This window comes from Bufo gargarizans, chromosome 5 (genome assembly GCF_014858855.1).
Source record: "Bufo gargarizans isolate SCDJY-AF-19 chromosome 5, ASM1485885v1, whole genome shotgun sequence".
NCBI lineage: Eukaryota > Metazoa > Chordata > Amphibia > Anura > Bufonidae > Bufo > Bufo gargarizans.
Genome location: NC_058084.1, coordinates 372,511,533 through 372,527,775, shown reverse-complemented (window position 1 = coordinate 372,527,775; position 16,243 = coordinate 372,511,533). Strand labels below are relative to the sequence as shown.

The following is a 16,243-nucleotide window of genomic DNA, read 5'->3' as shown; positions in this document are numbered from 1 at the left end:
TTAAGGGGGTGTGGTTTATCAGCAAAGTCTCAGATGTGACTTTTTGCACCATAATTGCAGCATAATTATAGTATACTATCACATCCTAAGCCAAGTATTAGCTGGTTTAAAATGAGACAAAAGTGTCTAGCCCTACACCAAATAATTATCCAGTTCGAGACATTGTGATATATTTGATGACTATGTAGACAGCCACTACAGGATTAGTAAATCTGTCCCATTGTGTTACTTGGCCAATAAGTAATTAATTATTTTCAGAATGTCAGAAAGTTGTATGAATCCCTGTTATAAAATTTACTAGAGGAGTTCATAGGAAAGAATAGGTGGCATAATGCAATCATATTTTTTTTGTTCATGGGCTTTGCCTGGTATTGCAACTTAGCTATAATACCAAACACTGCCCCAGACAGTAGTGGAACATTTTCTAGAAGAGATCTTTTAACCTCTTTTATTATATTTTTAAAGAAAGCTGAATTGCACGTGTTTTTCATACCTCCTTTTTCATCATAGATCAATTTTCCCCTATGTTTTATTACTAGGTTTTTGGTTGTAGCCTCAAACTGTTCAATCAGTGATTTTCATAATAATATTTTGCCTCTGGTGGTAGCCTCGAATCTATTCGATGTCAAGGATTTATGTAATATGTCATGACTAGAAGATAAGGGCTGTAAATTATTGTGCTAGTTGTTATTTAATTAATTAATTTTTATACATTCTTTATTTTTAATATTAACATAGTAAGCATAATAAACATAATGCTGAATAGCAGATACCACAATATAAGACATACAATGAAGTTGACTGACAAGAAAGTAAGCAGCATGGTGTTTCATTCCATGTCTCCAGTTTTGACTCCTTAGGCCACATGCACACGTGTTTTGCGGTCTGCATATTGAGAATCCGCAAAACTCAGATGGCGTCAGTGTGTGTTCTGCAATTTGCGGAGCGGCACGGACCGCCTTCAATATAAATGCCTTTTCTGGTCCGCAAAGTGCGGACAAGAATAGGACATGTTATATATCTTTTTTGCGGGGCCACAGAATGGAGCAACAGATGCTAACAGCACACGGAGTGCTGTCTGCATCTTTTGCGGCACCACTGAAGTGAATGGGTCCGCATCCGAGCCACCAAAACGGCGGCTCAGATGCGGACCGAAATAACGGCCGTGTGCATGAGGCCTTACTCTGTTGAAACCCAGAATTAGACGTCACAGCCATTATAAGCTCACCTAACAGTAACAATATAGGGGTCATACAGATAAAATCTGCTAAGTAACATAATAGCGCATGAAACTTAAATAAAAGAGAAAAGAAAAAGAATAAAAAGAGGAGAACAAAAAAAAAACTGAGCTAAAGAAAAATAAAGGTGGAGAAAAAGGAGGGGGGCTACCTTGTATAAGGCAGCCTCCCTCTTAGTTGTCAATGCAAATCTAGAGGGACTAGGGGGAATTCCCCAAAGTTCTCGAAGGTTGCCACACCCGAGTAAGCCTGTCGTGGCTTCTGTTTATCCAGCTAGACATCTCCTCAAATTTGAGTGACCTTAGACTTCCACTCTTGAATAGAAGGAAGGTGAACATCTAACCAGTGTAGGGGAATAAAAGCTTTTGCTGCTGCAAAGAGATGGGTCATGTGAAGGAGAGCCCTTTCTCTATGGATTTGTTCGCACCATTTTATTTGCTTATTTCCTTCATTTTGGCAGTTTGTTCGGTACCCAAGCAGAGACCCCCCTCCCCCTGGAATGCCAAGAACACTGCATCTGTTCAAAAAAATCACATCAAAGGAGTTTTTTTACAATACTGTATTGCTCTGTCCTGGGGAAGTTGGGGGTTGGCTTAGTTTGTAACTCAATCATCTCCCAGGCTGTGGGGGAGGTGTTCTGTGCACTGTATAATTGGATGCATGTGTGCCAATAAACTCAGACTTGTTTTACCCAGCATTAAGCCTTGTCTCATGTGTGGGGGTTATACTAGTCTGCCTGTATGGCTTAATTGCGGTCTGGCTGAAGAAAAGGGGGCCCTGTGACGGTGAAAGTTGGTCAGACCATCTCAGGTCACAAGATTCCTCTTTGTTGGGTTATATAGTTTGGTCAGTCGAGCATAGACAATCATGTCCAGATTGAGCTGAAAGTCAAGTGTAGTGAGTTTTCTGATTACTTCACTGACTCCTTCCCAATATGGTACGATCAAGGGGCAAATGTGAGATAGAGATCCCACCTCTCCTCCTCATCTCCATCACCAATGAGAATTTGAGAATTAGACAGGCCCCTCTTGTATAGGAACTCAGGGGTCCTATACCATCGGGAAAGAAGTTTAAAATTATTGTCTTGAAGACTTACACATGGTGAAAAGCCATGAGAGGACACCAATATTCTTTTTGTCTCCTGTTCCGTCAGTGCCACATTAAGTTCTTTTTCCCACTCCATCAAGTATGGTGGCTTGAAGTCTCTCCTCTCACCTCCCAATAGTAGGTATAGTGCAGAAACTTATCTCTGTTTAATTATTGGTGTGGTGATAAGTTTTTCAAAAGAAGTGAGTGGTCTCTGAAATCAGTGTTTCTTCAACGCCTTCATGCATACTGTGTTGAAATGAGCAGATGCCAAAAAGAAGGGAGGGGGATTGATTCAGGGAGTACCTCTATTGATGGGGGTTCCCGGTCTAACACAAAGTCTTCTAGCCTGCTCTGAGTCAAGTATGTCCATATCTCTGAGAATACACCCCTTGGGACTCCAATTAGATCTGGTATTATGCTTGCCAGCATCAGAGGGGATGGAGCTAGATCTCTACACACAGTCAGCCATGTCTCACATATCCCTTTAACCCCCTTCAGGACCCTGCCATTTTTCACCTTAAGGACTAGGCCATTTTTTGCAAATCTGACATGTGTCACTTTTACTGATTTTACAAACTTTGTTAACCATTTTGGTGTTCCACAAAAAATAATGGAAAATAGAGATGAAATTTCAGATTTTCAATTTTATTCAATTTTTCCAGTTACAAAGCAAGGGTTAACAGCCAAACAAAACTCAATATTTATGGCCTTGATTCTGTTTACAGAAACACCCCATATGTGGTCGTAAACTGCTGTACGGGCACACGGCATTGCGCAGAAGGAAAGGAATGCCATACAGTTTTTGGAAGGCAGATTTTTCTGAACTGTTTTTTGTAACACCATGTCCCATTTGAAGCCCCCCTGATGCACCCCCAGAGTAGAAACTTCAAAAAAGTTACCCCATTTTGGAAACTATGGGATAAGGTTACAGTTTTGTTGGTACTTGTAATGGACCGTTTCAGCAGACAAGGGGTTAAAATCCATTTAGGCGATATGCCCCTTTCTGAGAGACAGGCACAGCTACTGCAGAACACCAAACTCCCGAACTGGATACAAAATAGCACTCCAAACTGGAACGTCGCGAATAGCTGCTAGCAGACGAACAGGAAAAGCATACAATCAGCTTACACTCCTGGCAATCAGTCTCTAACAGCATACAGGGAATCCCCCCAATAACGAGACAAGGCTCCGTGTTGAGGGTCAAGCAGTGGTCTGACTGCACTTCAAGTACAGCCTCTTTTATTCATAAAAAACAAACATAGTACTGCCCACAGGGTTTTGAAATCCAACCAATCAATATCTTGCAACACACACAATGCAAGTACAGCAACCAATCGTTCACGCCCCCTAGAGGACCAGAAGGGAGACTGCGACACAGAACAGATACAACACATCCCCACAATGCATCATGGTTTTTCTCCTCTCTGTCCTGGAGACAACCGAAGACCAATCCAATTATCTCTCAGGACAAAGGGAAATCACCAATACACATGTGGAGACAACAGGACAGACTTCACCATTTAAACACACAATGGGACAATGGAACACACCCAACATTTTCCTCCCCTCTGTCTATTCACCCAACTGTCTCCCAAGCTGACAAGTTACACAAACATATATACGCTTGGTTCTTTAAAGTGGTATACCCATATGCCCTAACATTATACGTACAGGAATTACCGTATATAGTGGCTGGGTTTGCCACAGGGCCATAATCCCGAGGCAAGAGGCTTTTAAACAGGCCTCTCCAAAACCCAGTGGCAAGGTTGGTTTCGCCACACATCTCCCCCTCCCAGGGAAGACTAACCAGAAACCTGACCTCACGGTCAGTACCTGAGTTAGTCTGACAGTCCAACCACAACCCAATGCTGGACCTGTTGAATCTTGGGGCCTGGCTCTGTTCTGTATGTCCCCAGCTGTTGAGTGTGCATCTGCTACTCCTTGCTTTGTGTTTCTCCAGCTTGGAGCTGTAGGTACTTGGTGGGCAGAGGCCGACTGCGCTCTGCCCAGATGCCAGCTCTTCCGCTGGGAATGCCTGTGGGAAGTCAGTCTCTGGACAAGAGGATAGGGGAGGGCAGAGGCCGACTGCGCTCTACCCTGATGCCAGCTCTTCTGCTGGGGTGAGGGGGGTACAAGCCAGTCCTGTAACAAGGGGGTCGGTGGAGCAGAGGCTAGCGGCTCTCTGCCCTGATGCCAGCTCTTGCGCTGGGAAGGGATCAGTGGGTATTGCAGGCTCCTCCCCTGCCCCCAGAACTCGGTTGGGAAGTAGCTGGGAAGGGGAGGGCTTGCTTACCTCCTCCTCCTGGTATCCCTGCGGAGATGGCTGGAGATCTGGTTGTTGGAGGGGGAGACCGACTGTCTCCTCTTTGGCTAAACAGCCCTGTTGCTGGGGGACAGGACCGACTGTCCCTACCCCTGTGCTGTAAGTGCAGAGACCATGGTCCCATCTGCACAGTTGTGGGGCTTACTGTCTCCCCCTGGTAAGTTAAGCGCCCGCTGGAGAATGGAGACTAGGCTCCCAGTTCCCAACAAATCCTTCTGTTGCTGTGGGATGGAGACTGGGCTCCCAATTCCCAACAACTCAATCTGCTGCTGGAGAACAGGACCGACTGTCTCTGCCCCCTGTAACTCAGCCTGCCGCTGGGGAATGGAGACTGGGCTCTCAATTCCCAATAAATCACACGGCCGCTGTGAAATGAAGACTGGGCTTCCAATTCCCTGTAAATCACACAGCCGCTGGGGAATGGAGACTGGGCCCCCAATTCCCTGTAAATTACGGATCCGCCGCTGGGGAGAGGTGGTAGCAAGCTCCTCTCCCATACATACTTCCATACTCTGTGGAGGGAGACCGACTGTCTCTGCTCCCAATACAGTGTCCTGCTGCTGAGGAAAGGAGACTTGGCTCTATATTCCCTGCTGGACACTCTGCCGCTGGGGAATGGAGACTGGGCTCCCAATTCTCGGCACATCACTCGGCCACTGGGGAATGGAGACTGGGCTCCCAATTCCCCAAAAATCATGCTGCTGCTGGGGGGTAGGAACAACTACCTCTGCCCCCTGTAACTCAGTCTGCCGCTGGGGAGGGAGGACGCTGCTCTCCTCTCCCTGCATTTCACACTGCTGCTGGGGAATGGAGACTGGGCTCCCAATTCCCTGCAGGACCGGTGGAGAGACCTCGGTCCCATCTCTACCGGCCACCTGGGGTCCTTTCCCAGTAACACTCTACAATATCTGCCCAGCTGAATGGGTCTGGATCTGGGTCTGTCACCTTACTGTCCTGCTGAGCCTTCCCAATGGAGTGGAAGAGATCTTGGTAGTCCTGCTCCAGTTCCCACTCCAGGGTTGCTAGGTGAGTCAGGTCTTGCTCTACCTCATGGGGGTCATCCCAATTCTGCCTAGCCTCCCTCTCGTAGAAAATGTCCTGAAGTCTGGACTGTGCAGGACTCCCATAACAAGCCAGGACCATCAAACTCCTCCCCTTCTGGCTTGTCATGTTCGGCTGTCCAGGGTATATACTGTGCCATATACCACCAAAGCGCCTGGTAGGCATCCTCCAGCTCTAGTTCCTTCACCCATTCCTCCAGGGGCTGCTCTCCCAGGAAGGGCATCCGCAGGGCCACTTGCTTCTGCAACCGCTGCTCTTCACTGGGGAGACTCTCACCCCGCTGGTATTGTACATTATCCAGGGCCTGGTACCAGATGCCTTTCCTTAATGCATCCCGGCCATCCAGGTCCTCCTCCTCGTATAACACTGCTGGTTCCATCCTGTTGCTTTTAGGGTCGCTGTACTGGGACATGCGTTGCCCTTAAATTGTAGAATCCACAGAAATGGTGTCTCCTGTAGCCGTCCTTCTGGCTGTATGAACGATCCCGCCGCTTGCCACCAATTGTAACGGACCGTTTCAGCAGACAAGGGGTTAAAATCCGTTTAGGCAATATGCCCCTTTCTGAGAGACAGGCACAGCTACTGCAGAACACCAAACTCCCGAACTGGATACAAAATAGCACTCCAAACTGGAACCTCGCGAATAGCTGCTAGCAGACGAACAGGAAAAGCATACAATCAGCTTACACTCCTGGCAATCAGTCTCTAACAGCATACAGGGAATCCCCCCAATAACGAGACAAGGCTCCGTGTTGAGGGTCAAGCAGTGGTCTGACTGCACTTCAAGTACAGCCTCTTTTATTCATAAAAAACAAACATAGTACTGCCCACAGGGTTTTGAAATCCAACCAATCAATATCTTACAACACACACAATGCAAGTACAGCAACCAATCGTTCACGACCCCTAGAGGACCAGAAGGGAGACTGCAACACAGAACAGATACAACACATCCCCACAATGCATCATGGTTTCCTCCTCTCTGTCCTGGAGACAACCGAAGACCAATCCAATTATCTTTCAGGACAAAGGGAAATCGCCAATACACATGTGGATACAACAGGACAGACATCACCATTTAAACACACAATGGGACAATGGCACAATGGGACAATGGAACACACCCAGCATTTTCCTCCCCTCTGTCTATCCACCCAACTGTCTCCCAAGCTGACAAGTTACACAAACATATATACGCTTGGTTCTTTAAAGTGGTATACCCATATGCCCTAACATCATACGTACAGGAATTACCGTATATAGTGGCTGGGTTTGCCACAGGGCTATAATCCCGAGGCAAGAGGCTTTTAAACAGGCCTCTCCAAAACCCAGTGGCGAGGTTGGTTTTGCCACAGTACTATTTTAGGGTACATATAATTTTTGGTTGCTCTATATTACACTTTTTGGCATCATTAATTTTTTTTGTTTTTTACAACATTCATCTGACAGGTTATAGCATGTGGTATTTTTATAGAGCAGGTTGTTACGGATGCGACAATACCAAATATGACTTTTTTGGTTGTTTGTTTCAGTTTTACATAACAAAGCATTTTTGAGAAAAAAATAATATTTTTTAGTGTCTCCACATTCTGAAAGCCGTAGTTTTATATATTTTTGGGGCGACTGTCTTGTGTAGGGGCTCATTTTTTTCGGGATGAGATGATGGTTTGATTGGTACTATTATAGGGTGCATATGACTTTTTGATCGCTTGCTATTACACTTTTTGTGATGTAAGGTGACAAAAAATTGCTTTTTTTACACTGTTTTTCTATATTTTTTTACGGTTTTCACCTGAGGGGTTAGGTCATGTGATATTTTTTATAGAGAAGGTTATTACAGTTGCAGAGATACCTAATATATCTACTTTTCTTTATTTATGTAAGTTTTACGCAATGATTTCATTTTTGAAACAAAAAGTTTTTGGGCGAGTATCTTAGGTAGGGTACCGTTTTTGCAGGATGAGATGACGGTTTGATTGGCACTGTTTTGGGGTGCATATGACTTTTTGATTGCTTGCTATTACACTTTTTGTGATGTAAGGTGACAAAAAATGGCTTTTTTTACACTGTTTTTATATAAAAAAATTTACTGTGTTCACCTTAGGGGTTAGGTGATGTGATATTTTTTTAGAGCACATTCTGAGGCCCCATGCACACGGCCGTTGTTCACGGCCGTGTGCGGGCCGTGGAACCGCGGCCTGGATCCCTCCTGAGAGCAGGAGCGCACGGCGTCACTGGTTGCTATGACGCCGTGCGCTCCCTGCTGCCGCCACAATACAGTAATACACTGGTATGATCTATACCAGTGTATTACTGTACTGTGCCGGCAGCAGGGAGCGCACGGCGTCATAGCAACCAGTGACGCCGTGCGCTCCTGCTCTCAGGAGGGATCCAGGCCGCGGTTCCACGGCCCGCACACGGCTGTGAAACACGGCCGTGTGCATGGGGCCTTACAGACGCAGCGATACCTATATGTATACTTTTTTTTATTTACTTACGTTTTACACAATAACAACATTCATTCATTTTTTGTGGGATGAGGTGATGGTTAGATTTGTACTATTTTGGTGGGCATACTCTTTTTTGATCGCTTGGTGTTTGTACTTTTAGTGATGTAAGGTGACAAAAAAATTGTTTATTTATCACAGTTTTTTTTTTTTTTTTTTACGTTGTTCATCTGAGAGGTTAGGTCGATACAGACGCTTTGATACCTAATATGTCTACTTTTCTTTTTTTCACTATGTTTTACAATTTTTTTTTACTTTATTTGGGGATAATGAAGTTTTTAGTGGAAAACTTTATTTTTAAAAGTATTTTTTTTTCATTATATTTTTTGTCCCACTTTGGGACAAAACTTTTGGGGGTCTGATCCATTTTATTTCACCGATGCTGGCGCATGCAGCAGGGGTCCGACTATCAGTGACTGCCAGAACCCTGATGCGGATCAGGCGGGCGCAGCTCCTGCACCCGCCCAATCCCCTTGAAGAACATGTACGTCACGGGTCTTAAGGTCCCGGAAAGAAATTACGTACATTTATCAGCTAGCCAGAAGTGTTTTTGAAACAAACAGAGGACCTACACTGTATGTGCATAGGCTTGCAATGTCAGGTTGTCTCCATGGCTCCACCAGTTCTAGCCATCTGCTTAGCTGAATGGTGTGATAATAAATAGCTGTATTCGGCAGACTTACTCCGCCAGCCTCCCTTCGTCTGGTCATGATGCTATAGTAGAGGCGGGGTCTCCTCCCTCCCCATAGAAATCTAGAAAACGTTTTTTTGTTTTTTTATATCTGAGAAAAACCTTGCTGGCAGGGGTATGGGTACCATTTGCATTGTGTAGAGTATTTTAGGCACTACATACGCATTCAGAATATTTTTTCTACCCATCCAGGACAGGAATGGTAGAGCATACTTCTGCAGAAGCTGCTTAATATTGTCTAATACAGGTACTCTAGATATCTCGGTATCTGCATACCTAAAACTACACAGGGTCTTTTGACCAGTGAAAAGGTACAGATGACTGCAGCTGAGCTACTTGCTCTTCTGATAATGTTATATTCAATAGTTCTGATTTGGTAGGATTTACCTTAAAATCTAAGAGTGTTTGAAACTCCTGGACCTTTTCTTTCATAACTCTTAGACCCGTCTCCGGGTTTGTGACTAGGAACAAAAAGTCATACTCAAATGCGGTACACTTCAAGTCTCTAATGCCATACTGGATTCCTACAGTCTCAGTAGTTTGTCTAATGGACTTCATAAGGGTTTCAGCTACTAGAATAAACAGAGACGGGGACAGGGGGCATCCCTGCCTAGTCCCATTCATGATCTCGAAGACAAGTGAGAGTGTGTCATTAACTCGCAATCGAGCATATAGTTGGCCATATGAGGTGAAAATTGTGTGGACAAAGGATTCCGAGAGGCAACATTTGCTTGTTATTTTATTTATAATTATGAAAGTGTGAAAAAAGTCCTGGCAGTGAAAGCATTAAGGGGATTTAATTCCGATTTTTTATTTATTTTTTATGTAAGCTTTATTTTGTAACACAGCATTTGCAGTTTTTAAATCTAATTTGTTTGCTTGCTAGTCATAAATAGCCTGAAAAAGAGATCTCTGAGGCTCTGTTCACACTGGCATCTGTTATGATATACTATTTCTAATAACAAGAATAGAAAAGTCCGAAGAAATATTCCTGCTTTTAAAAGTATCAAAGGCTTGATAAAAATCTGATAAACACCATTATATATGATTGGAATCAAGATAAAAAACAATAGTCATGACACTAGGATGAATACAGTCTTGCTCCTTAAGTTAAAATGTAAATGAGAAAATAAAACATAATAGTTTTTTTTTACTCTATTCTTTATAATAAGTGTCAAGTACGGGGGACCAGACCGGCCCACCACGTCACGTGACAAGGGTTGCCCAAGCCCTTCAGGCCGATTCACCTCACGCCTTCACACACTGTTACGCCCTTCGCCGGGCCGTAACTCGAGCAAAAATCTCCACTTAAAGCCTGCAAGCACACCCACGCACTAACACAAAACTTTCACTGCCACCACTCATCAGTTATAAGGTCGACAGGACACCCCTGAGTGTTCCACTCACAAGCAGTGGAGACGTCAGCCCCATCCTGAACAAGTTATGAAGGATTACAACTTTCTGTTAATTCTCTGGTATGAAGCCCCCATGCTGACACACGGCGCCGGAGAGTCTGCTGACCCCTGTCCTGAGTGTGACCACCAAACAAGCGCCCATCCTGGTTAGTTTATCTGTGCTAACTAACCCCCCGGGGAGCAGTTTTCACAGGTATGAGGCAGACATATCGGCACTATATGCAGCCTTCAACCAATTCATCAATGGCTGCTGACCTGGCAATACAAATAGATAAATACATACTGTATATGAATGTGAATCACACTGGACTATGTTACACTGAGACATATACCCATAAAACATATAATATCACAGCAAACATTATAACTAGGAATAAGGTGGTCCTTATTCCTGACAGTAAGCATGTACAATAAACTATTTTAATGGTAAAAAATAAAATTAGCAATCATTTTTGTAAAAGCAACCTCCAAATAGTGTTGGGCACGAAAATTCAAATCACGAATATTAATCGCGAATATCGGCACTTCCCTCCCTGCTTCTTGCTTGTGGGCCAATGAGAAGGCTGCAATGTCTTTGTCTGAGCTTAGCAACATCTCTAGCAACCAATGAGAAAGTTGCCTACCCCTTACTATATAAGAACCTCCCCAGCAGCCATTTTCTACAGTTTTTTTTTTAAATTTTGACAGCAGTGACATTGCTGTGCTCTGTGCTTTCCACTCATTAAATTAGATAGATAGTTAGATAGCTTATATATATAATACAGAGAGTTAGTGGGTGACTGTAGGTTAGATTGTGATATAGTGTAGATGTTGCAGTACAGTGTGTTAGGTAGGTTCTGCTGTCCATACATAGATGCTTCAAACATAGTGCTGTTATGTCACAACAATACATAGTGCACCAGTCAATAATATGTAGTCAGACCTGCTAAAATGTGAAATTTCATGTATTGCGCCAAAATATTCGCATCTTCAGTGCAATCGCGAATATATTAGAGCACTCTATCTGCATATAAAGCCATTTTTAATGTTCTGCCATGCCAACCATTTTCTCCAGTCTCAGGAAACTTCTAGAAGCCTGGAAAATGTAGCAAAAGTGACCCACGCCTGTATTGCGCACGCATTACGCAGATATTACATTGCCGATTTTCGCAATCAAGAAAATAATTGCAAATTCTCAAATTCGCGAATATATGACGCATTTTCTACAAAATATTCGCAAAATATTGCAAATTTGAATATTGCCCCTGCCGCTCATCACTACTTCCAAATGTAATGAAAATGCCAGTGTGAACGGCCTTTGTGAGGGTGTATGAGGCTTTGTATAAGACATGTTAATTCTTACAACATAACTTCTTGAGTTTTATCTCTTTCATCTAGATACACATATGAAGTATCACCTGTGTTTATACTGACTGAAGAGGCTGTCTTGTTAAAGATGATGGAATTCCTAGGCTGGAAGGAGGGAGATGGTATATTTAGCCCAGGTATGTGTGATTTATTCTTGTTAGGCTCTATTCGTGTCTGCATTGAAGGTTTAAATGTGGGCCTAGGTAGCAGAATCCATGATTTTGGGGGGAAAAATGGCACTGCATGCAGAGCTATTCCTACCATTAAAACGACACCTTGGCAGAATACAGCAGACTCCATTATAAGTCAATCAGGTGCATTAAAAGGCCATACCCATCACATAATGGATCTGGCAGAGCACTGTAGCCTATATCATAAACCAAAGCCCCAAAACAGACTTTTTTAAAGTTTTTTGATGAGAACTAGAAATGCACTAGAATCTTTTTTTCAATGTATTGAAATGCATAGTCAACTACTTATGAATAGAATGGAATCCCATTTTACATAGCCATACACATTGGCCATTGTAGTCATTCAAACTGCCCATACATGTTCAATGACACTGGGCGAAGGATGATGAATATTCTGATAATGTTCTTTCAAAGATTTATCGTCCCTGTAGTATGGCCAACTTCTTGATGGTTTGTCATCTGTTGGTTAAAATAAGCTTTTATTGTTAAATTTCATCCAACAATCGTTTTATTTGAAATAATGTCTTATGAGTCTAATGTGTATGGGTACAACTATATGTGTTAGCACCATATGTTCTTTGACACCAGGAATTGCAGTATGGACAGAACCTAAAGGTGCACATAAACCTTTAGTAGCTGTCAGCTGAATGCTCATCCGCAACACAACTAGCACTCCCATCTTCCCCACGCACATATGTGCTCATTTTAGTCAAGCATGTATTTGTTTCCAATAGGGAGAGAGGAGAAGCTGCTATCATATACTGTAGATATGTTGGAGGCTTATCTCCCTGAAGAACAAATGAGTCTAACATTAATCCTGGGAGATTTGGAGCTCCTCATACATGCTAGAATGTTGATCAAGACAGGAAATTCATGCTAGCAATTGCAATGTAAATTTTAATGCTTTTGTTCATCTTTAAAAAGAACACACCCAATACCATTTATATATTGACTATGTTGGGTCGTCTACTTACTACTTATTTCTGGAGTAGTAGGGTATGGACACGTGTTCAGATATCTTGATGTAGGTTCAAAAGCCAAAACCAGGAGTGAATTTAAAAAAAGAAAAATCAGATCTGTCCTCTATAATTTGTCTCATTTTATGATCCATTCCTGATTCCAAAACTGCATCAAGAAACCTGAACGTGTAGCTGTACCCTTAGGCCTCATGCACACGACCGTAGTTTTGTTCCGCATCCGAGCCGTGGACCCATTTACTTTAATGGGGCCGCAAAAGATGCGGACAGCACTCCGTGTGCTGTCCGCATCCGTTGCTCTGTTCCGTATCACCGCCCAAAAAATAGAACATGTCCTATTCTTGTCCATTTTGAGGACAAGAATAGGCATTTCTACAATGGGCCGCCCGTTCTGTTCCTGTTCCACAAATTGCGGAAGGCACACGAGAGGCTTCCGTTTTTTTGCGGATCCGCGGTTTGTGGACCGCAAAAAAAGGAACGGTCGTGTGCATGAGGCCTTACGGATATATACATAGAATGGTGACCATTTGTCCTATATACAGTACTTGTAAAAGGAAACACATGAAAAGAATGCGCTGAGATGCCAGTGAACCAACATGAAATGAAATCAGATTGTTACCTTCCTGCACGGCCCATCGGAAATGTTTTCTGTGTAATCTCCAGGTGGCTCGGTATCCAATATGTATGCTGTAAATTTAGCGAGGTACAAGTATTGTCCTGACATAAAAGAGCATGGACTGTCAAGCGTTCCCCGGCTTGTCATGTTTACTTCAGAAGAGGTATGATATTTGCAAAAGAATAAGGAAAGCACTCATTAATGAAATGCACGTTATTGTACATAGTAAGACATTTAGTCAGTTTGTTTTTATTTCATATGGCATTGAACAGAGATATGTGTAAATGTAGATAACCTACAGCTGCATTGTATATAGTGTTAAAGGGGTTGTCCGGCTTCCTATATTGATGACCTATCCTCAGGAGAGCCTGGGGAACCCCTTTAATGCTCTCAATTTATGTAATTCAGCCTGTTATTCTGCAGTACTATAATAGAAGTTGTATAAGGTTTAAAAAACAGCACCACTTCTGTCCATGTGCTGTGTCAGATACTGCAACTCATCCCTATTGAATGGGAAAATATTGACTGCAATACTGCCTTTTTGAGGAAAAAAAAGCTAGTTTTTTTTTAATTTGTTTCATATTCATTATTAGTACATTTGATTGGCCTACGTGACAAATTAATTCCTTTGGCACATCTGTGGCACTTTGCAACCTTAAAGATAGATATTCAACTATACTGAAATTTCTATTTTAGTAAATAATTGTATTCTCAATTAAATCATTTTAGAGCACCTTTTATTATATTTCTACACTGAGGAACAGAAGTATTTGAACACCCTGGAATTTTGCAAGTTCTCCCACTTAGAAATCATGGAGGGGTCTGAAATTCACATTGTAGGTGCATTACCACTCTGAGAGACAGAATAAAAAATAAAAATAAATAACATTGTATGATTTTTAAATATTATTTTTTTTGTCTTGCACTGCTGAACATAAGTATTTGAACACCTGAGAAAATCAGCTTTAATATTTGGTATGGAAGCCTTTGTTTGCAATTACAGAGGTCTAACGTTTCCTGTAGTTCTTGACCAGGTTTGCACACACTGCAACAGGGATTTTGGCCCACTCCTCCACACAGATCTCCTCTAGATCTCGGGTTTCGGGGCTGTCGCTGAGCAACACGGAGTTTCATCTCCCTCCAAAGATGTTCTATTGGATTTAGGTCTGGAGACTGGCTAGGCCAGTGGTGGGCAACCTTTTTTTTCAACTGAGCCAAATATCGGCAAAACCACGATTGAAATTTTTTTCGAGAGCCACATTTTTAAAACCTAAAATATTGCGTCAACAGTACCAGTGAGGACTATTAGGGCTCATGCACACGACTGTGTGCCCGCCGTTGCCATATTGCAGGCCGCATACGGCGGGTCCGCAATACACGGGCACTGGCCGTGTGCAGCCCGCATCAAGGACCCATTCACTTCAATGGGTCCAGGATCCGGGATATGAGTGCTACAGTGTGCTTCCGTGGTGCTTCTGGCCGTGCCTACGCCCCGCAAAAAAGTAGCGCATGCACTACTTTTTTGCGGTGCGGAGGCACAGCCAGAAGCACTACGGAAGCACACAGTAGCACTCATATCCCGGATCCTGGACCCATTGAAGTGAATGGGTCCATGATGCGGGCTGCACACGACCGTGTGCAGCCCGCATCATGGACCCATTCACTTCAGCACGCGCTACTTTTTTTGCGGTGCGGGCAGTCGGATGCGGATCGCGAACCCCATTTAAGTGAATGGGTCCGCGATCCTCATGCAGCTGCCCCATGGTCTGTGTCCGTGCATTGCGGACCGCTATTTGCGGTCCGCAGCACAGGCACGGCGCCCTTACATTCGTGGGCATGAGCCCAGAGTGTGTTTTTACATACTTTTAAATGTACTTTCTTTTATTTGGATCTTGATTATTATTTCATTTTATCTTTATCATTTTTTACGTTTATTAAACTTGTCTGCAGATGTGGGTGTAATGTGGATGACGCACTTATGGGGGATATCTGTGGATGACGCACTTATGGGGGATATCTGTGGATGACGCACTTATGGGGGATATCTGTGGATGACTCACTTATGGGGGATATCTGTGGATGACGCACTTATGGGGGATATCTGTGGATGACGCACTTATGGGGGATATCTGTGGAGGGCACCTATGGGGGATATCTGTGGATGACACATATATAGCATAAGATGCTATATAAGTGCCCTCCACAGATATCCCCCATAAGTGCCCTCCACAGATATCCCCCATAAGTGCCCTCCACAGATATCCCCCATAAGTGCCCTCCACAGATATCCCCCATAAGTGCCCTCCACAGATATCCCCCATAAGTGCCCTCCAGTAAGTAAAGTAATGTATTAGTGGGGGGGAAGGGAGGAGGCAGGGACACTTGCGGTGGGGCCGGTGCACACACCGGGGGCAGCTCCTACCTTTCTTCTGCAGGACATTTCGCTCCTCCTGGACCTGAGCGGCGGCCTCTTCACCACTCCTCACATGGCCGGTGTTGTGCTGAAAGTCCGCTGCTGCCCGCCCTTCTGCTGCTGTGCGCAGCGTGACATCTGACCCTCCGCCATGCGCCTCCTGCCCCGCCTGCCTGCTTCATTCCTAAAGTGGAAGGAGCAGACAGACGGGGCAGGAGGCGCATGACGGACCTTTTGAAAGCTTGACATTTTGCAAGAAAGGCCGCCCACCCGCCAGCCCGAACCAAAGAGCCGCATCTAAGGATCAAAAGAGCCGCATGTGGCTCGCGAGCCGCGGGTTGCCGACCACTGGGCTAGGCCACTCCAGAACCTTG

At 44.0% G+C, this 16,243-nt stretch overlaps 1 protein-coding gene across 1 annotated transcript in view; it reads left to right on the top strand.

The window, feature by feature from the left end:
- The window catches only part of GADL1 (glutamate decarboxylase like 1), a 465,799-nt gene that overhangs the window by 176,288 nt on the left and 273,268 nt on the right, over positions 1-16,243 (top strand). Inside the window, exons 5-6 of the mRNA XM_044293805.1 lie at positions 11,703-11,809; positions 13,504-13,619. Of these exons, the coding sequence (XP_044149740.1) occupies positions 11,703-11,809; positions 13,504-13,619 (223 nt within the window). The remainder of the gene's footprint in view (positions 1-11,702; positions 11,810-13,503; positions 13,620-16,243) is intronic.